Source organism: Zophobas morio, unplaced genomic scaffold (genome assembly GCF_036711695.1).
Source record: "Zophobas morio isolate AGI-343-1 ecotype UQ-CSIRO unplaced genomic scaffold, CSIRO_AGI_Zmor_V1 ptg000041l, whole genome shotgun sequence".
NCBI classification, from domain to species: domain Eukaryota; kingdom Metazoa; phylum Arthropoda; class Insecta; order Coleoptera; family Tenebrionidae; genus Zophobas; species Zophobas morio.
The window spans coordinates 2706644-2728214 of NW_026972146.1; the positions used below are offsets into that span (position 1 = coordinate 2706644).

General features: G+C 34.9%; 4 protein-coding genes across 6 annotated transcripts in view; 2 read left to right on the top strand and 2 right to left on the bottom strand.

The window, feature by feature from the left end:
• Positions 1-8959: 8959 nt before the first annotated feature.
• Positions 8960-11742, bottom strand: LOC135141041 (neuroendocrine protein 7B2). Its single transcript, XM_064071873.1, has 6 exons — positions 11632-11742; positions 11194-11277; positions 10493-10874; positions 10248-10444; positions 10141-10200; positions 8960-9938 (listed from the first exon to the last, which is right to left on the bottom strand). The coding sequence occupies exons 2-6, from the start codon at positions 11254-11256 to the stop codon at positions 9861-9863; spliced, it is 780 nt and encodes a 259-aa protein (XP_063927943.1). The 5' UTR covers positions 11257-11277; positions 11632-11742; the 3' UTR covers positions 8960-9860.
• A 629-nt stretch (positions 11743-12371) lies between these two features.
• LOC135140952 (putative E3 ubiquitin-protein ligase UBR7) lies at positions 12372-13714 on the top strand. Its single transcript, XM_064071710.1, has 2 exons — positions 12372-12656; positions 12704-13714. The coding sequence occupies exons 1-2, from the start codon at positions 12492-12494 to the stop codon at positions 13592-13594; spliced, it is 1056 nt and encodes a 351-aa protein (XP_063927780.1). The 5' UTR covers positions 12372-12491; the 3' UTR covers positions 13595-13714.
• Positions 13715-13873: 159 nt separating this feature from the next.
• Positions 13874-14777, bottom strand: LOC135140953 (radial spoke head protein 9 homolog). Its single transcript, XM_064071711.1, has one exon. It carries the CDS (start codon positions 14757-14759, stop codon positions 13887-13889), a length of 873 nt encoding a protein of 290 aa, XP_063927781.1. The 5' UTR covers positions 14760-14777; the 3' UTR covers positions 13874-13886.
• A 5187-nt stretch (positions 14778-19964) lies between these two features.
• Positions 19965-21571, top strand: part of LOC135141036 (E3 ubiquitin-protein ligase Ufd4) — a 59955-nt gene continuing 58348 nt past the window's right edge. Inside the window, exons 1-2 of one of the 3 annotated variants that reach the window (XM_064071852.1) lie at positions 19965-20131; positions 20287-20343. The gene's annotated coding sequence lies outside the window, so the exon portion shown is untranslated. Of the gene's footprint in view, positions 20132-20286; positions 20344-20495; positions 20563-21571 lie in introns of those variants that run through there. The other 2 variants (XM_064071853.1, XM_064071854.1) reach the window with 2 other exon arrangements.

The window sequence follows — 21571 nt, forward strand, 5'->3', positions numbered from 1 at the left end:
CAAGTTTTGAATTTTGAAAATTTTGATTTTGTCTGTAGTCCCAACTAGATTTAAAAACATTTAACTTTTTCGTACAAAATACAAAATCTTGCCAATATAATCAACATTTTACACACAAAAATCAAAATTTTAATAAACAGAATTCCAATTTGGTTTCAAAATAAAATTTCGAAATTTTACTAACGAAAGATAAAAATTTGGAACTTTTAAATGTGCGGAAAAAAATTAAATATGTATTAAGGAAAAGTACAAATATAAAAAAACTGAACCGTCACAACTACCAAATTTTGAATTTTGGAAATTTTGATTTTTTCGAAAAGTGTCAACTAGATTTCAAAATCTTTACTCGTTCGTACAAAGACATCAAGACACTGAAAAAATGAAAAAATCTTGCCAAAAATAATCAAAAATTTGAAATCAAAAGTACAATTTTATACAAAATTTTTGTCATCTTTTCAAACTTTGATTTTTTTTTTTTTTTAATTCTGATTTAATTTCGAAACATCTCAAGCTTTACAAAGTATCAAGATCTAAAAATGAAGATATTGACGGGAAAATTTAAAATTATACTAATAAAAGTCAAAATTTTTGAACCTAAATGTGTTAAAAAAATCAAAATGTTGTCTTCAAGTTTTGAATTTTGAAAATTTTGATTTTTCCTGGAAAGTCCCAAGTAGATTTAAAAACATTTAACTTTTTCCTACAAAATACAAAATCTTGCCAAAATAATCAAGATTTTACACACACAAGTCAAAATTTAAATAAACAGAACTCCGATTTGGTTTCAAAATAAAATTTCGAAATTTTACTAACGAAAGGCAAAAATTTGGAACTTTTAAATGTGTGGAAAAAATTAAATATGTATTAAGGAAAAGTACAAAGATAAGAAAAAAATAAACCGTCACAACTAGCAAATTTTGAAATTTGGAAATTTTGATTTTTTGGAAAAGTGTCAACTAGATTTCGAAATCTTTACTCGTTCGTACAAAGACATCAAGACACTGAAAAAATTAAAAAAAATTGCCAAAAATAATCAAGAATTTGAAATCAAAAGTCAAATTTTAATACAAATTTTTTCTCGTCTTTGCAGATTTTGATTTTTTTTCAAAATTCTGACTTAATTTCGAAACATCTCAAGCTTTACAAAGTGTCAAGATCTAAAAATGAAGATATTGAGGGAAATGTGTTAAAATAAGCAACATGTTTTCTTCAAGTTTTGAATTTTGAAAATTTTGATTTTTCCTGGAATGTCCCAACTAGATTTAAAAACATTTAACTTTTTCGTACAAAATACAAAATCCTGCTAAAATAATCAAGATTTTACACACAAAAGTCAAAATTTTAATAAACAGAATTCCGATTGGGTTTCAAAATAAAATTTCGAAATTTTACTAACGAAAGGCAAAAATTTGGAACTTTTAGATGTGTGGAAAAAAATAAATATGTATTAAGGAAAAATACAAAGATAAAAAAAAGTAAACCGTTACAACTACCAAATTTTGAATTTTAGAAATTTTGATTTTTGTCAACTAGATTTCAAAATCTTTACTCGTTCGTACGAAGACATCAAGACACTGAAAAAATGAAAAAATCTTGTTAAAAATAATCAGGAATTTGAAGTCAAAAGTCAAATTTTAATACAAATTTTTTCTCGTCTTTGCAGATTTTGGTTTTTTTTTTCAAAATTCTGACTTAATTTGGAAACATCTCAAGCTTTACAAAGTGTCAAGATCTAAAAATGAAGATATTGAGGGAAAAATTTTTAATTTTATTAATAAAAGTCCAAGTTTTGAACCTAAATGTGTGAAGAAAATCAAAATGTTTTCTTCAAATTTTGAATTTTGAAAATTTAGATTTTTCCTGGAAAGTCCCAAGTAGATTTAAAAACATTTAACATTTTCGTACAAAATAAGAAATCTTCCCAAAATAATCAAGATTTTACACACAAAATTTTATTAAACAGAATTCCGATTTGGTTTCAAAATAAAATTTCGAAATTTTACTAATGAAAGCAAAAATTTGGAACTTTGAAATGTGTGGAAAAAAATAAATATGTACCAAGGAAAAGCACAAAGATAAAAAAAAACTAAACCGTTACAACTACCAAATTTTGAATTTTAGAAATTTTGATTTTTTCGAAAAGGGTCAACTAGATTTCAAAATCTTTACTCGTTCGTACAAAGCATCAAGATACTGAAAAAATGAAAAAATCTTACCAAAAATAATAAAAAATTTTAAATCAAAAGTAAAAATTCCATACAAAATTTTTGTCGTCTTTCCAGACTTTGATTTTTTTTTTTTAATTTTGACTTAATTTCGGAAGATCTCAAGCTTTACGAAGTATCAACATCGAAAAATTAAGATACTGAGGGAAAAATTTTAAATTTTACTAATAAAAGTCAAAACTTTTGAACCTAAATGTGTTAAAAAAAATCAAAATGTTTTCTTCAAGTTTTGAATTTTGAAAATTTTGATTTTTTCTGTAGTCTCGATTAGATTTAAAAACATTTAACTTTTTCGTACAAAATACAAAATCTTGCCAAAATAATCAAGATTTTACACACAAAAGTAAAAATTTTAATAAACAGAATTCCGATTTGGTTTCAAAATAAAATTTCGAAATTTTACTCGTTCGTACAAAGACATCAAGACACTGAAAAAATGGAAAAATCTTGCCAAAAATAATCAAAAATTTGAAATCAAAAGTCAAATTTTTATAAAAAAAATTTGTCGACTTTGAACATTTTGATTTTTTTTCAAAATTCTGACTTAATTTCGAAACATCTCAATTCTATAAAGTATCAAGATCTAAAAGTGAAGATATCGAGGGAAAAATTTCGAAATTTTACTAACAAAAGTCAAAAATCTAGAACTTTTAAATGTGTGGTCTCCCAAGATTAATAAACTTCTTAAAAAAAAAGCACCAGGGATTCCTAAAATTTTTTCAATAATTAAACATTAGGATTTCCCGAGATTCTTTAAATTTCTTCAAAAGTAAAACACCATTGACTAGTGTAAAAAAAACTAGGGATAGTAGTGAAAATTTTTCAGTTAAAAAAGTTGTCTACAAATTCAGAAAAAAATCATTGACGTCCTGAAAAATATAGGGTGTTTATTTTTTTAATGCTGTACATTTTAGAAAATAACATGTATGTAACGTTACTGTGTCATTAAAATTTTAGAAAAACATTTTTAAATATAACCCATAAAATAAAAAATACGTCTAATTTTTTTTTAAATACATACCAATTTTGAGGACACAATGCAACACTAATAACTGTAGTTTTCCGCTTAAATTAATAAAATAAACATATTCATTAATTTTTAAGACAATCCGTATAAAGAATCCGAGGAATATTTTTAAATAATCAAGCTATGATCTTATTCACAATTCAGAGTAGGTATGTGTTTAAGGATTTATTATTTTTATTTTCTAACCAACGTCTTCCTACAACCATTTGAAATGGCACGAATTCATTTATTATTGTTTGTGAACGAAATAACATTTTTTGTCTCAGCATCAAAATTTTCCTTTTATTGTTTCTATGAATTATATTTCGTAGCACTTTCAGCTACACCTGTATTCGTTTTAATTAATTTTTCTCTTCCATCTTGGCCACTCAGCCAACACTAAATCCCGGCAGAGTTGTCACATTGTCAACACCCATAAATCGGCGCTTTCCTTTTTCGTCGATGCAAATGAAGAAAATTAACGCGAGAAGCAAATAATCGTCCAATTAATGACATAGTCGCAAGAATAATAAAATCTGCAAATTAGGCATGTGCTGAAAGTCTTTATTAGCGCACCGCCCATGTTCTGCCATTATGTCATGCTCTTCATTGGAACACTGCGTATAATAATTATGAAATTGCCTCTCTTATTGCCATTATTGTTCCGACGAACAGATTGTTTTTTAAGGATCCTACTTATCTATTAAATTAGGAACGAGGGCGTCGATTTTGGCCGGCTAGATCTCCCGATCTGGATACGCACTTTTTATAGAAATAAGCAATTTTTGTCAGACACCTGGTGGTGTTCTGCCTTTGGAGGTTTATTTATTGCTGCTTTTTATTGTTATTTATGTTAATCTTGGTGTCGTAATGCAAGTTTGTGGTTTGCGAGGGACAAATTTTCGGAGTTATTATGGAATGGGTGGATTGGGTAAATGTGTTGAGGTTTTGCAAATCATGGGTTAAACAAATGGAATGGAGAAGAATCGTTTCAGCGTCTGTGTATTGATTTCTATTTATTAACATATTGTTGTTCGATATATCATTAATCATTTTATTTCGCTTTTGTGGTTGCAATGTTGCTGCGGGTCTAATTAGGCGCCGAACCGTCCAAGTCTTGTTTTTTATTCGCATAGTCGTTATTTAGTTGCAAAATCTTCCAATACGTCCCTGTATGTATATAATTAAAAAGTTGATTTAAAGTTTTTTAGACAGAACTTGAGAAATCATCCTAATAGTTCTGGAGATTATCTGTTTAATAAATTCTAGGATTTTTTTTAAATTGGCTTTCAAGTCGAATATTTCGAAAATCTTGTACTAGGACCATAAACATGCCGTATTTTTATAATCAGCACATGGAGCTCTATATCCCATAATTGTTTGTGGATTTTTAGACAACTTTTCCAAAAACCCAATTTTTCTCCCTTTAAAAATTTTCTCCTTTTTTCGAAAACTGTCGAAAATTACATTTCAACCCCTGTAATTCATTTCCGGCTTAATTTTTTCGAAAATATGATATTTTTCAATAGTTTCAAATTTAATTGCTACTTTAAATCAAAATTTTCAAAATTGTTGGTGTTTCCTTTGAAACCAAATGGGGGATTTTGAAAAAAATATATTAGTAAAAAAGTTTTTATTAAATTGTGACTTTTTTTGTACGAAAAGTAAACGTTTTGACACCTATCAAAATTGTCAAATTTCAAAATTGAACGCAAGTTTTTATAATAATTTTGTAAATAATTCAATTTTTGTCCTTAATATTTTAATTTTTCACCGACTTTTTTATTTTTGACGATGTTTAAAGAATCTTGGAGAAGTCTGGTGCTTTAGTTTTGAAGAAGTTTCTTAATCTTGGAGGATGTCTGGTGTTCTATTTTCGAAAAGAGAACTTTGGTGCTTTATTTATGAAGAAGTTTAAAGAATCTCGGGAGACCTTTGGTGCTTTATTTTTGAAGATGTTTAAAGAATCTCGGGGAATCATGGTGTGTTATTTTGGAAAAAGTTTAAAGAGTCTTGGAGACTTTTGGTGCTTTGTTTTTAAAGAAGTTTAAAGAACCTCGGAGGCCTCTGATTTTTATTTTTCAAGAAGTTTAAAGAATCTCGGGGACCCCAGACGTTTATTTTTTTTAATTTAAAGATTTTTATGAACCTGTGGTGTTTTATTTTTGAAGAAGTTTGAAGAACTCGGAAGATTTTTGGTGTTTTATTTTTTAAGAAGTTTAAAGAATTATTTTTGAAAGGATTTTAAAAAATCTCAAGGACCTCTAACATTTTCTTTTGAAGAAATTTAGGGAATCTCATGGACGTCTGCTGTTTTATTTTTGAGGAAATTTCAAGAATTTCGAGGACCTCTGGTGCTTTATTTTTGAAGAAATTTGAAGAATCTCGGGTGTCCCTTGTGTGTGTTTTTTTTTTAAGAATGAAAAAGTTTAAAGAGCCTCGAAGATCTCTGGTTTTTTATTTTTGAAGAAGTTTAAAAAATCTCGGGAGACTTTTAGTGCTTTATTTATCAAGAAGTTTAAAGAAACTCGGAAAATTGTTGGTGTTTTATTTTTGAGGAATTTTAAAGAATCTTGGGAATTTCTGATGCCTCATTTTTAAATGAGTAAAAAGAACCTCCGGAGACATCTAGTGGTTTATTTTTGAAAAAGTTTAAAGAATCTTGGGAACCTCTGTTCTTTTATTTTTGAAGATGTTTAAAGAATCTCAGGAGCCCTTTGGTGCTTTATTTTTAAATGAGTTTAAAGATTCTCCGGGGATCTCTAGTGCTTTATTTTTGAAGATTTTTAAAAAATCTCGGACACCCCTTGTCTTTTTTTTTGAAGAAGTTTACAGAAGCACGGGGACCTCTGATCTTTTATTTTTGAAGATGTTTCCAGAATCTCGGGGATTCCTGATGCTTTATTTTTGAAAAAGATTAAAGAATATCCAGGAACTTTTGGTGCTTTATTTTTGAAGAAGTTTAAAGAATCTCGGGAGACCTTTGGTGCTTTATTTTTAAATGAATTTAAAGAATCTCCGGGGATCTCAGATGCTTTATTTTTGAAGAAATTTAAAGAATCTCGGGAAATCTTTGGTGCTTTATTTTTAAAGGAGTTTAAAGAATCTTAGGAGACATCTGGTGCTTTATTTTTTAAGATATTTAAAGCATTTCGAGGACCCCTAGTGTTTTTTTTTAAGAAAAGATCTCTGGTGCTTTATTTTTGAAGAAGTTTAAAGAATCTCGAGATCCCTTTGGTGTTTTATTTTTGGAGGAGTTTAAAAATATCGGAAAACTTCTGGTGTTTTATTTTTGAAGAAGTTTAAAGAATCTTAGGAGACATCTGGTGCTTTATTTTTTTAAGATATTTAAAGCATTTCGAGGACCCCTAGTGTTTTTTTTTTAAGAAAAGATCTCTGGTGCTTTATTTTTGAAAAAGTTTAAAGAATCTCGAGATCCCTTTGGTGCTTTATTTTTGGAGGAGTTTAAAAATATCGCAAAACTCCTAGTGTTTTATTTTTGAAGATGTTTAAAGAATCTCGGAAGACCTTTGGTCCTTTATTTTTGAAGATGTTTAAAGAATCTCTGGGGATCTCTGATGCCTTATTTTTGAAGATGTTTAAAGAATCTCCGGGAATTTCTGGTGCTTTATTTTTGAAGATTTTTATTCAGATACATTTCCTAAATTTCAAACCAAATTAAGGCAAATCTTATTTTAAAAATATTGTAACATTCTCATGTGATTTTATTATTTTTTCTTTGTATTGTTTAAGGATGTTTTTCCGTCAATAAAGTAAGTAAGTAAGTAAGTAAGTAAGTAAGTAAGATGTTTAAATAATCTCGGGAACTGCTTGTGTTTTATTTTTGAAAAAGATTAAAGAATCTTGTGTAACTCTGATGTTTTATTTTTGAAGATGTTTAAAGAATCTTGGGATATCTTTGGTGCTTTATTTTTAAAGGAGTTTAAAGAATCTCCGGGGAACTCAGGTGCTCTATTTTAGAAAAAGTTTCAAGAATCTCGGGAAAACTTTGGTGATTTATTTTTGAAGAAGTTTAAAAAATCTTGGAAAACCTTTATTGTTTTATTTTTAAAAAAGTTTAAGAAATCTCGGAAAGCCTCTGGTGCTTTATTTTTGAAGAAATCTAAAAAGTCTCAGAGACTTTGGTGTTTTATTTTTGAAGAGGGGACCTCTGGTGCTTTATTTTTGAAGATGTTTAAATAATCTCGGGAACTGCTGGTGTTTTATTTTTGAAAAAGATTAAAGGATCTTGGGTAACCCTGTCGTTTTATTTTTGAAGATGTTTAAAGAATCTCGGGATATATTTGGTGTTTTATTTTTAAATGAGTTTAAAGAATACCCGGAGACCTGTAGTGCTTTATTCTTGAAGGTGTTTAAAGAATCTCGGGAACTGCTGGTGCTTTATTTTTGAAGATGTTTAAAGAATCTCGAGAGATCTTTAGTGCTTTATTTTTGAAGATGTTTAAAGAATCTCCGGGAAGCTCTTGTGTTTTATTAATGTAGATGTTTAAAGAATCTCGGGAGATCTTTGGTGCTTTATTTTTGAAAATATTTAAAGAATCTCCGGGAACATCTGATGATTTATTTTTGAGGATGTTTAAAGAATCTCGGGATACCTTTTATGCTGTATTTTTGAAGATGTTTAAAGAATCTCGGTAACTCTTGGTGTTTTATTTTTGAAAAAATGACCTCTGGCGCTTTATTTTTTAAAAAACCTAAAAAAACTCGACCCCTGGTGTTTTATTTTTGAAGGGGGGATTTCTTGTGCTTTATTTTGAAGCAGTTTAAAGAATCTCGGGAACTCATGGTGTTTTATTTTTGAAAAAGTTTAGAGAATCTTGAGACCTCTGATGTTTTATTTTTGAAGATGTTTAAAGAGTCTCGGGAGACCTTTGGTGATTTATTTTTGAAGATGTTCAAAGAATCTCGGGGACTCTTGATATTTTATTTTTGAAAAAGTTTAAAAAATCTCCGGGAACCGCTGGTGTTTTATTTTTGAAGATGTTTAAAGAATCTCGGGAATTCCTGGTGTTTTACTTTTCAAAAAGATTAAAGAATCTTGGGAAACTCCAATGTTTAAAGAATCTCGAGGATTCCTGATGTTTTATTTTTGAAAAAGTTTGAAGAATCTGGTGCTTTATTTTTGAAAAGTTTAAAAAATCTCGAATAAGCTCTGGTGTTTTATTTTTGAAGAAGTTTAAAAAGTCTCGGAGAATCTCTGCTGTTTTATTTTATAAGAAATTTAAAAAATCTTGGGGATCTCTTTAAAATAGTTCGGCCATTATTCGACCATCTTCGAATTTCAACTAATTATATTTTCTTGTACATTTCGACCTCCAGAAGTTATTTTCGGCCTCATTTCCTCGATAAATCCTACCATTTTTCCAGAATCGCCCATTCAAATATGCAATTTTTAGGATTAAAAAATAATAATTTCAAACCAATTATTATTTCTAAAAATTTGTCCCGTGGTTATAAATAGGGTGTATAAGTGAAATCAGTACATCGAAATCTACATCTCACAAAGAATGAAAAAAATATTCCGGAATTCCAAGCGTGTTAAAAATTTCTGGCGAATCCGAAAAGGATTATCTTAATTTTGAAAAGTTAAAGTTAAATTGTTAAGAATTCTAAAATGTCTTGCAGAAGCTGTCACAATCTTCTGAAAGTAGTCGTCAAACAATCTTCTTTGATGTTTTGGTTAGTTTGCTGGTAGAGAAAAAAACACTTGTTTGCATTAAGAGAATACATTATATATTTTGACATCTGAAAGGGAACAGATCCATAATGTTGCTGTGGTCTGTTCAAGATAACATAGTGAATACACATCAGATTAGCTATTACAAGCATGAGTGAAATGGTCAACCATCTCACAATCACACAAATGTTTAAAATCTTAAAACACCAAATCTTGATAACGAATGAACATCAATAAAGTCTATAATTGTCAATAAATGTTTTATCCATTCAATCCGAGAGATTCCAATTTCAAGGTAATGATACATATGAATCTTATCCATATCCAATGTAAGTCCCATCAAACCAGTTGATGGCGTAGATCAAAGGGTATTTTTAAGTCGCGCACTGATTTTACCTTGCCGTGTTGCGCTAGGAGAAACGCTTGATATAAACCCGAATTTGCATCAAACGTTCCGAAGACGTAGCCAACAGAGCATTCGAAAATCAATAGGGCCTACTACTCGACTTAACAACACCTCGTCAAGTCCGATTTGATATGTATACGAGCTCTGAGTAACCGAAAGGTCACAAACTAAAAACCGGGTCATCCGACGTTTCGGCCACCGAGAGATACACTCATGTCAAAATTTAGTGTTTGTGATGGCTAAGATACGCCATGTCTACAAGAGAATGTTGAGTCCTCAGTTCTTTAACAGTATGGGGCCTTCTCAGGGTTAAAAAACACGATTATTCAAACACTTAAAGCGACTATCTAATTATCCTAAGTGCTTCCAAAAAATGACGAAATCATCGAATTTAATCTTCAGCCGTTTTCGTTGCCGCGTCGGTTTTCGGTTGGTCAGACTGTCGGTTACGTGATGGCGGCAGCTTCTTCGGTCAGCACTGGAAAAGCTGACGCCACTGGTAAGTGTCTTTGGTGCTGCTGCAGCTCAGAATACCACGTTGTTGCCCTTCTTCGCAGCCACTGGCAGCCGCTCCCCGTGCAGAAACGGATTCGAGCGGACGCTCTAAAACCACAACCAAAAATATACACACTCTAATAATAACCAAAATTTCGGAAAATTGTCAAAAGTGGGCAACAAAAAAAATAAATCATACTTCAATACGTTTAATAAACCTATTATTATTTAATAGAACAAACGCCAACATTAAGTGCCTAAGTCACCATACCATAAGCGTCCATCTTCCATCACCTAGAAGCTAACATACCTTCCTGTCTTGATGGTACTTCTTCGCAACCAGATTCTTATGCTGCAAGCCCGGGTTCATCTACAACACAAAACTATACCCCTCTTACACACAAACCACCTTCAAACCTGCATGGTATGTTGCAAAAATCTGTTAAACTCCAAATCGTTGAACCCATCGAGAGAATCGTCCACCATGGAGTCCCCAGGATTGGGACTGGGACACTCGAACATATGCTCCGTGTCACACATACAGTCCTGGGCTCCTTGGTATCTCCGGCTATAAGATGCTGTATTTTCAAAGTCTTCGATGCAGCCTTGTTCAGCTACAAAAAACTATGTTTTCAGTGTTTCGAAGGTGTGACTATTAGTACCGGTGTATCCCACGGGACATGGGTTCGGCGGATTGCAGTAGGCGGGCAAGGTGGAATCGGACTTCACCTCCTGGATGTTCTTGAGGGAGCCCTGGGGGCGCAAGCGCTGCTTGCCCTCCCCGGCACCACCCGACATGAACTGACTCCCGTAGAGACTGGAGTGCTCCAGGAATTCCTGGTCCCGGATGCTGGGGTGGATGTTGGGTTCACCCAGCGTGTCGTAGTCCAGGGGGAAAAGAGGCTCCTCCTCCATGTCGCGGCTCAAGGAGCGCACGCCAAGGGGGAGGCGGGTGTCGGGGAAGTCCATGTAAGCTAGATCCGGGAGGTCCTTGCCCATGCGGCTGACGATCTCCCGGAGGAACACGCCGGACATAAAGTTGTCCTTTGAAGTACAATACAATGTAAAGATTCATACTGAGTCCGTTGATGTTTCTTCGTTATATTAATGACCTACTAGTGTACATATAACTCCTAGAGAGACTATATATTATATAGTAAAAGATGACTACGACTAGTTAGGGTGTGGAAACTCAGCTAAATAAAGAACAAAAAAAAAAACGGAAAAATGATTATTGAAATAATGTGATGTAATTTCTAAAAGCCAAATAACAAAAACACCGAAACACAAACAGTGGAAATGCGAAAACACGAAAGCGTGACATTTAAATTTCCCCCAAGCTACTCCCACTCATCCTACTCACTTTTCCATCTGGAATGTACCCGAAAGTGGCGGTCACACTCCACAAGATTATCGCCAAAATCATGGCGATAACGTTACAGGTGCCCTGAAAGCAAAATCAGCAATAATCAATCATCATCAACCCGTCACCGTTTTAATAACGCTCGCAGATTTCCGAGAACCTCATAATGGATTCAAACATCGCGATTTAAATAAATAAATATTTTTTCGTACGTGGGTTCATCTCATGAATGCGAACTACTTCTGAATGAACCACCTGTTCCGACGATCAATGAAACCAGGCTAAGAGAGACCACTCGTCGTCTCTTTCCCGTGATTACCATCGTCGAAAAGTGTCCCGGAACAACCTTTACCCTTTCCGGGCGCCCGGACTTTCCGCATGCAAGCCAGCAGGAGGGCTGCAGGACGGACAAAACGAATTGTTTGTTTATGTACTCACCCGTCAGTCGGAGCCGAAGTGCACGAGATTCGGGAATGTAGGCTATGTGAATCAATGACGCCTTTGCGCAGTGGACGTCACTGGGCGTCCCGACGGCGACGTCAATTCGGATTACTTCGGGGAAATCGATCATAATTTAATAGGTCCTGATTGCGATTTTAGCAACGCTTTTAATTACGTGTGACAACAAAGAGTTTGCTGTGGGGCGATAAATGGCTGACGTCAGCCGCTAATCGGGAAATGGGGCGATAAGAAAATCGATCCGTGGAAAAATAGTGCGATAGAGTGGGCTAAGACGCCGAAATGGATCGGAAAGCGATTAGTTCCTGAGGGACGCCCACGACCCAAAAATGATTAAAAATCAACAAAATAATATGCAGAGAGGAGTCTTGATTAAAGTTTGACGACGCATTCAAAATAAAACACCCAGTATATACTGATTCTTTTTTAATTTAATTAGTTGTAAAAATATTGTTAGGCAACCAACTTTACACACGTGTATTTGAAATATCCGCAAATTTGAATAACACCACCTCACGGGACCAGGCAGGGGTACCACCCCACCAGTAATAAAACCAAAATAGCTAGAATAAACCACCCACAAAAAGTATAATCCACACATTTCGACCACAAATCCATTAAGTTGACCCTCTGTACGAGTGCTTTTGCCCAAAGCTCGGTGTTTTTGGTGATTTTGCCCCTTTTCCACCCCGTGACAGCTACGGCTGCCACCCCTCCGCCGCCGATTTCCCCAGAATTTGGCGCCATTGTTGTGTACTTGTCACTTTTTCGTCATCTACGTTTCAACCGGATTTTTCCGACTTTCCAAATTCCATGTGCTTTTAACCGTCTCGAGCGCTATGGCTGAGAATTTAGACACCAGTGGGACCAGCGAGCAGACCCCGGAGGACTCCGAGGTGACCACGCTCACTCTCAACGACGTTTTGGAGCTCGAAGATGAGATGATCCAGGACGCAGCTGCCGTTCTGGGGGCGTCCAACGACAAGGCTTGCTCCTACAGCGACGTACGTATGGCCCCCTTGTTGTCCCAGTGTGACTGTGTGACTTTCAGGGTTATCTGAAGCGTCAGGCGCTGTATTCTTGCTTGACCTGCATCCCCGAGTCCAAGGAGGACCCCGAAAAGGGGGCCGGGATTTGTCTGGCGTGCAGCTACCATTGTCACGACGGCCACGAGCTCGTCGAGTTGTACACAAAGCGAAATTTTCGGTGCGATTGCGGGAATAGTAAATTTAAGGGGGTTAAATGCAACTTGTGCAACAACAAGGAGGAGTTGAATGAGGCGAATAAGTATAATCAGAATTTCAGCGGGATTTATTGCGTGTGCCACAGGCCTTATCCTGATCCGGAGGACCCGCTGCCGGATGAGATGATCCAGTGCATCATTTGCGAGGACTGGTACCATTCCAGACACTTGGGGGTGGAAATTCCAAGTGGTCCTTTTGCTGAGATGATTTGTGGGAGTTGCGTGAGCAAGCACGAGTTTTTGTTGCACTATGATGGGTCTAAACCCAAGGTTATGGGGGAAGGGGAATGTAAAAAACCAGTGAATAAGTCGGAGACTGTTGGGGCTAAATTCTGGCAGGATTTGGCCTGGAGGGGCGAGCTATGCACATGCGATGAGTGTTTAGAGATGTATAAAACCCAGAATGTGATGTTTTTGATTGATGCAGAGGATCCAGTACACTTGTATGAGGAGAAAGGAAAAGCCAAAGCTAAGGAGGTTGTGGAGACCCATAATAGGAATTTTATGAATTCTTTGGATAGGGTGCAGCTGGTGGAAGCCATCGCCGGGTATAACGATCTCAAGGAGAATCTCGCCGAGTATTTGAAAAAATTCGTTGAAAACAAGAAAGTGGTCAAGGAGGAGGATATTAGGGAGTTTTTCGACGGGATGATGGCCAGGAAGAAGCAAAAAGTCAGCGTGCCCCCTTTTTGTCATTAAATGTCTGTCAGTATTTATGGTTGTAATCCTAGTGGGAGTAACTATTTTTTTAATTCATTTTATTTTATTTTTTTGAATAGGGTCTAAATATGGATAAATTTATTAAAAATGTAATCAGCAGGAAGTAGTTTTATTTTCCACGTAATGACAGCTCTCTGATGGCGTCATCAAGCTTTAGAAACGAATGAACGTATAAATAATAATAAAACAAAAAAAAATACATTAATAAATAATTTTATTTGATTAAGATCTATCAATAGGAAAAAATCAAAAACACCCCCGTAAAAATAATTCACTTCGGGTGGAAGAAGTCCTCAACCACTGGATACAATCCGTTGAGGAAGAACGGCACATCCAGACACTTCACCCCCGTCCCGAAATAAAGAAACCCGTGTTTGGGCGTCTTCACCCAATGGTAAAAAAACATCCCCGGCCAGTACAGCGTCTTGAGCACCACCACCTCTTCGCTCGCCGTCATATTAACCGTCCAGCACCCCTCGGGAATATCCACATCTACCGAATCCAGAAAATCTATCGCTACATTATAATCATCCCTCGTCAACAAATTCGTGTTCCATTTCTGCTTGGGCACCCTATAATGCAAAAAACAGATCGTCTCCCGCGCCTCCACTGGAGTCAACCCCTCGAACGCCAAATTGTGCACTATCACCCCGTCCGCCCGCTTATACAGCGCCCCTCTGGGCACCACCGCCGCCTCCTCATTGATAAAAAACACCGTCGCTGATAAGCGATCCTCCTCTTTGAGTTTTTTCACCTGGGGCTCGGGCAGCGGGTCGCCGAAGGAGATTTCGTCCTTTTCGAGCAGCACGTCTAGAACTAGAGCGGGGTCGCCTTGAAACATGGCTGTGCATAGAGGGGTGAGTTTCTTGGCGTATTCGGTGGGGAGGGGGAGTAGTCCCCAGTTGAGGCAGTTCGTGCTGTAGTAGAAGGTTCGGTCGAGGAGGGCGTCCGTTCGGTAGCCGAAGGCTATGTAGTAGTCGTTGTCGGTGCCGCGGATTCGGCCCCAGAAGAAGATGCGGCGGAAGTGGTTCTCGTTCTGGAGGATGAGGAGGGAGTTGTGGAGGATGAGGCCCTCTTCGGTGGTGATGACGTGACCCCACTGCTCCGAGAGGTGTATGGTGTCGAGGACTTCATCGAGGTCCATTTCTGACTTTGACAATGGCAGGTTTGCACGGAAGGGGTGATTTTTTGAATTTGGCGCCACGGGAGAGGAGCGGTGACAGGGCAGGGGCGGAATAGTTGGTTGGGTTTTACGGTAAAAAGTGTCCATTTTGTCATAAAAGAAAGACAACACGATTAAAAAGGAGAAGGAAAAAGCGACAAAGGAGAGCCAAAAAATACAAAAAAAAAAAACACAAAGAACGGAGGCAACAAAAACATCGACCAAAAAAAACTACAAAAATTCGGTAAAAAGAAGGAAAACAACGCGATAAAAAAACTCACGAAGAATCTAACAACAACAAAAAAAAAAAGGAAAAAGGGGAGACAAAACTGCAATAAAAAAATCCGACAAACAAAAAAACAACTTCAAAAGGCACCAAAAAATGCAACAAAAAAGAAGAAAACCACAATAAATAATACCACAAAAAAGGCGATGAAAACAGATGACAAAAAAAAGGGACATTAAACTGTGACAAACAAAAGGAGTAAGCAAAAAAATGGACAATAAACGCGGAAAACAAAGACGACAAAAAGTTGCTACAAAAAAACATTAAAACCAAAAATAAATAAATAAATAAAATAAAAACCTTTTATTAAAAAAGAGAACAAAAAATTGAAAAGAATGCCAAAAGGACAACAACAAAAATGTATGTCAAAAAAACAAAAAAAAGCTAAAAAATAGAATAAAAAAGGGGAAAAAAGAGTCATAAAAAAAAGGAGGCAATAAACTGTAACAAAAAATGCAGCCAACACAAAAAAGTAACAAAAAGGGAAGCAAAAGAACATGAAAAACAAAGATAACAACAAAAATTCAGAAGCAAAGGTCACAAAAAACAAAAAAGGGGAAAAAGAGAGACCTAAATCGCGAAAAACAAGCCACAAAACAAAACAAAGTTGACAAAACCGGGACAAAAATTCACACAAAAATCCTGAAAAAAATTCAACAAAATGAAGACAAAAAAGTAACAAAAAATACACAACTGTGACAACAAAAAACAACAAAAAGAAAAAAGTGATGAAAACGGAAAAAAAACACGAAAAAAAAGCTAACAAAAAAGGGCCGAAAAGATACATTATAAAAAAATTTTAAACAAAAAAGGTTAACAAAAAAAACCTGGAAACAAAAGCCACAAAAAAAGGACACAAAAGAAAAGAAGCAGACAAAAATTGCAAAAAACGCCACAGAGTGAGGCAATAAAACGGGAACAAAGAAGGGACAAGAAAAAACGGGACAAAAACATAAAAACCTACAAACAATTCGAAAAAAAGAAGGAACAACAAAAAGGCACAAATACAACAAAAAAAAACCTGGAAACAAAAGCCACAAAAAAAGGACACAAAAGAAAAGAAGCAGACAGAAATTGCAAAAAAAGCCACAAAGTGAGGCAATAAAACGGGAACAAAAAAGGGACAAGAAAAAACGGGACAAAAACATAAAAACCTACAAACAATTCGAAAAAAAGAAGGAACAACAAAAAGGCACAAATACAACAAGAAAAAGGAGAAAAAAGAAGAGGACAATAACCTCGATAAAACTTGCGGCAAGCAAAAGAACGACAAAAAAGGTAACAAAAAAGCAATAAAAATAAATATGACAAATAAAAAAAACAATGAAAAAGACGACAAAAAAGTGCAACATAAAAAAAGAAGGCAGTAAACGGTTACAAAACAAAATGCACTAACGCAAGAAGTGACAAAAAAGGGGAACAAGAAAAACAAAGACAAAAAAAAGGGGACAAAAAAGCCGCAACAAAAAAATACGAAGGGCTAACATAAAAAAAGCGGAAACAAAGGCCACAATAAAAGAGAGAAAAAAGGAAAACAACAATCACAAAAAACAACAAATAAATACGATAAAAAGGGATACAAAAAAGAAAAAGGCAATCAGAATAGAAGACCAAAAAATAGAAAAACTACGATGAGAAGAAAGCTGGACAAAAAAAACTAGAAAAATTTCGGAGGAAACACCGAAGAAGTCACAAAGAATGCAACAACAAAAGAAAAGGAAAAAGAAGGAGACAAAAATCTGGATACAAATTACGACAAACAAAAAAACGACAAAAAAGGCAATGAAAGGGGGATAAAAATGGAACAAAAAAAAGAAGAAAACCACAATAAATGCGATAGAGAAAAGCGATCAAAAAAGATGACAAAAAGAGCGACAAAAAGTGAAAAATATATAAAAAGTAAAATTCCAGGAAAAAAAGAACAAAAAAAAAAACAAAAAAAATGAGAATAGGTGGACTAAAACAGCAATAAAAACTTGCCACAAACAAAAAAACGATAAAAAAAACAACGAAAGATTGAAAAAATATATTTAAAAAATGGCAATAAATTGTAACAAAGAATACACCAAACACAAAAAAATCTTTAAACTTTAAACTTTATTGATCATTCTACAGGTAAAAAAATGATGAAATGACAAATAGGAGAACAAAAGAACAGGAAAAATAAAGATAAAAAACCGCGACAAAAAACGATTAAACAAAAAAAGCTAATAACAAAAAACACGAAAATAAAGGTCATAAAAAAACAAAAGAAGGGAAAAAACATAGATGATAGATAAAAAGCGGGAGAAAAATCGACACAAAAAGCCTCCAAAAAAAAAAAAAAACGACAAGAAAAAGGGAGAAATAAAAAAACAATAAGAAAAGAAGGGAGAAAAATAGCAAAAAAGTACAAAGAAAGACAATAAAATGGGAAAAAAACCCGGAACAACAAGACACAAGAAAAATCACAAAACACGCAACAAGAAAAAAAATGAAAAAAAAGAGAATAACCTCAAAAAAAAATTGTAACAAACGAAAGAACAACAAAAAAGGCAGCAAAAAAGGATAAAAATGGAACAGAAGAAAAGAAATAGGATCACAATATAGATTACTGATAAAAATGTGAAAAACGACAACAAAAAGAGCAACATAAAAAAAGGAGCAACAAACTGTAACAAAAGAAAATGCAGCAAACACAAAAAAGTAACAAAAAAAGGAAACAAAAAAAAAGAAGAAAAACAAAGATAACAAAAAGTGAGCAAAAAGCCACAAAAAAACGACAAAAAAAGGGAGAAATAAAAAACACAACACGAAAGCCGAAACTGTGACAAAAAAAGCAGCAAACAAAAAGAATGACAAAAAGGGGAATAGAAAAAACATGGAACAAAGGCCACAAAAAAAAGAAAAAAGAAAAGAAGGGAGAAAAATAGCAAAAAAGTACAAAAAAAAGACAATAAAATGGGAAACAAAAACTCGGAACAAGACACAAGAAAAATCACAAAACATGCAACAAGAAAAAAAATGAAAAAAAAAAGATAATAACCTCAAAAAAAAAATTGCAACAAACGAAAGAACAACAAAAAAGGCAGCAAAAAAGGATAAAAATGGAACAGAAGAAAAGAAATAGGATCACAATATAGATTACTGATAAAAATGTGAAAAACGACAACAAAAAGAGCAACATAAAAAAAGGGCAATAAACTGTAACAAAAGAAAATGCAGCAAACACAAAAAAGTAACAAAAAAAGGAAACAAAAAAAAGAAGAAAAACAAAGATAACAAAAAGTGAACAAAAAGCCACAAAAAAACGACAAAAAAAGGGAGAAATAAAAAACACAACAAGAAAGCCGAAACTGTGACAAAAAAAGCAGCAAACAAAAAGAGTGACAAAAAGGGCGAATAGAAAAAACTTGGAACAAAGGCCACAAAAAAAAGAAAAAAGAAAAGAAGGGAGAAAAATAGCAAAAAACTACAAAAAAGACAATAAAATGGGAAACAAAAACTCGGAACAACAAGACACAACAAAAAAATCACAAAACATGCAACAAGAAAAAAAATGAAAAAACGAAACAACAACAAAAAAGGATAAAAATGGAACAGAAGAAAAGAAATAGGATCACAAAATATATTACTGATAAAAATGTGAAAAATGACAACAAAAAAAGCAACATAAAAAGGGCAATAAACTGTAACAAAAGAAAATGCAGCAAACACAAAAAAGTAACAAAAAAAGGAAACAAAAAAAAGAAGAAAAACAAAGACAACAAAAAGTGAACAAAAAGCCACAAAAAAACTTATTAAACAAAAGGCTAGCATAAAAAACGCGGAAAGAAAGGCGACACAAAAGAGAGAAAAAAAGGAAAACAAAAATTACAAAAAACAACAAAGACGATAAAAAGGGATACAGAAGAAAAAGGCAATCAGAACAGAGGGAGACAAAAACCGGGATAAAAAATTACGATAAACAAAAAGGTGATAGAAAATGGAAAAAATGAAAACAAAAAAGGGAAAAAACGCGAAAAACAAAAACAATAAAAAAGCAAAAAAAGCGATAATGAAAAGATAAAAATTACTAATTTAAAATGTCCAGAATTAAGCGAAATTACACTCTAAACAGGTTTAGATCGACTTCTACCGATTTTTGTTTTAAATTTTGATGATAGGCAACCAGTAATACGTCAGTGTGATGGGCTGCATTATGACTAAAGAAAGTACATGATCGCATTGAATGTTTTTAGAGTTACGTATTGTCGCAGAAGTTATTTATTCTAGATAAACAGGTTTAGTTTTTATTTAATCAGAAAGAATGATATTCATTTATAATGATTGTCAGTCTTTAGATATGAAATAAATTTGAATAAAAAATTGCAAACAAAGCTCATAATTTATTATTATAAAATACCAAAGTGACGTTTATGAAAAAAATTGATTGATGTGAAATTTTAAAATATGCAGGCACTGACTACCTATGTAGATAATATTTTATAACCTAATGGAAAATCGTGCTTGTTATTTTTATTATTTTATCGAACTGTGTTGACTGTGTCCCCTTTAACTGTGTGCGAACGCCGCCACTGGCTCCATTTGGCATGCTGTTTCTAGAGCGGTTGACAAATGATCCGCAAAATTTAAAAATAATAAGCTTATCAGTTCTATGATAAATGATTGCACTCATTTTAACATTTTTTCGGCAATTTATCTTGCAGTCTGATCGCCACCATTATCAGTCACTATGTACCTTCTATAAATACGAAACCAAACCTGTCAACAAATAACGAAAATAAAAATTGTTTACAACAATAATTGTTTACAACAATAATTGTTTACAACAATAATTGTTTACGTAAACACGTTGCCCACCCTCCCCTTGTCGTTTTCGATTTTGGCGCCACCGTCACGTGTGTGCCGCCAGAGGTCGCTTCGTCGATCAGTTGACTTGACATTTTGTGAGAACCAGCTCAACGTAGGTGAATGTTGTGAAATATTTTTATTTTCCCCGAATTTTCCGTTCCTTATTGTTCTAACTAAGACTCAGTGTCGCCCCGAAGTGCCCGCCACCATGGAAATGTGAAGTCCACCACCCAAGGTGAGCCCCTCGAAAATCGCGATCCAGAGCTGTCTCCGCTCAATTCGCGTCCGCTTGCCGTTGACCCCTCCGCAAGCCATGTGCTCCCGTTTTTCCGCGTCCTTATCGCGCCCCCTCCCTTAATCCGCCGCCGCTAACCCCCGTTGTCTTTCCAGGAGAAGCAGAGCTCGAGCCCTACGGGTGCCCCGAACTTGTCAAAGGTCAGCTAAAAGGTACGTACGACCTTTGCCCGTCCCACTTTCCGTTTTTCCGGAAAACGCTCTCGCACCTGAACAGCTGATCGCCTCTTTGTTCTCGTGACATTTCGAGAGCATTCTCACGGCAACGAATCGCGTAAATTCTTTGTTTAAATCCATTAAACTCAACGTCATTGTGTCTGTTCATGTGCCTGAATTCGGAAGGAAAACTCGGACCTGTGGCGAACGAAGGGCGTGAGTATGGCAGATTTTTGCGACCTCCACCGGCCGCCTCGACGGGTTTATTTTGGCTGGGCAATGACCCTCCTAACGAATTTCCTAATCCAACTCGCATTGGGTTGACGCGATTGTTGTTACTTGGCAGCTTTCACACATCATTTCGCGTTTTTTTGCGTGCATCCGACTCGAGGGGGAGCAGCGGCGGTGCCAAGATGCGGCTTGAAGAAACCGGGGCTCCTGAACGCCCGGAGACGAAGCCCCGGATGAATCACGTTGGGTTTTCGAGTGTTGTTTGTTCGGCACACGGGACGGAGTTGCATCACGTGTTGCTAAACATGAGTCGGCAATCGGTATTGTGTGATCACAATCGGATTTTTGTTGGAGGACGTGTGAGGAGCCCGAAGAGCACGTTGTACAGGATGTTTCACCGAAAACGGCCGCCCGGAGCGATCCAACAGCGCCGAAAGCCTTGCCGGAAAGAACGGGAGAATCAAACCGCGCCGATGATATCAATCTCTCTAATATTGCAAAAACTGATAATCAGAGATAGGTATTGATTTCCAGACAATAGTTTTGCGACGACCGCGACGAGAACGTCGAAAAAATTTTAAAACAACTACACACGATAACGAAAACACGCGGAACACGTTATCGTTATTGGGAAAAAACGGATAATACAATACCACTTGTGAAAAACAGGTACGATGTTGTGTATATATGGCTTTCAAAGTCGTGACCTCACTCTTACGTTTTTAAATAGCGGGAATGACAAAATTTTGTAACCTTCAAATGTTTTCTAACCGAGTTTTTGTGTTTTTTTTTTTGTAACCTCAGTAATTTTGGTGATTTTGGATTTGCGAAGTTTGTAATTCGCGCCCTTGTGACGTCACGATTTCTAAATGACCGCTATTGGTTGCTAACCCGGAATCGACCAATGACAATGCAGCAGCCGGCACTGGCGTTCGTTGTTTTATTATTTACGTTTTCACGGGTTGATTTTAAAACAGAGTCCCTTGACGGTATC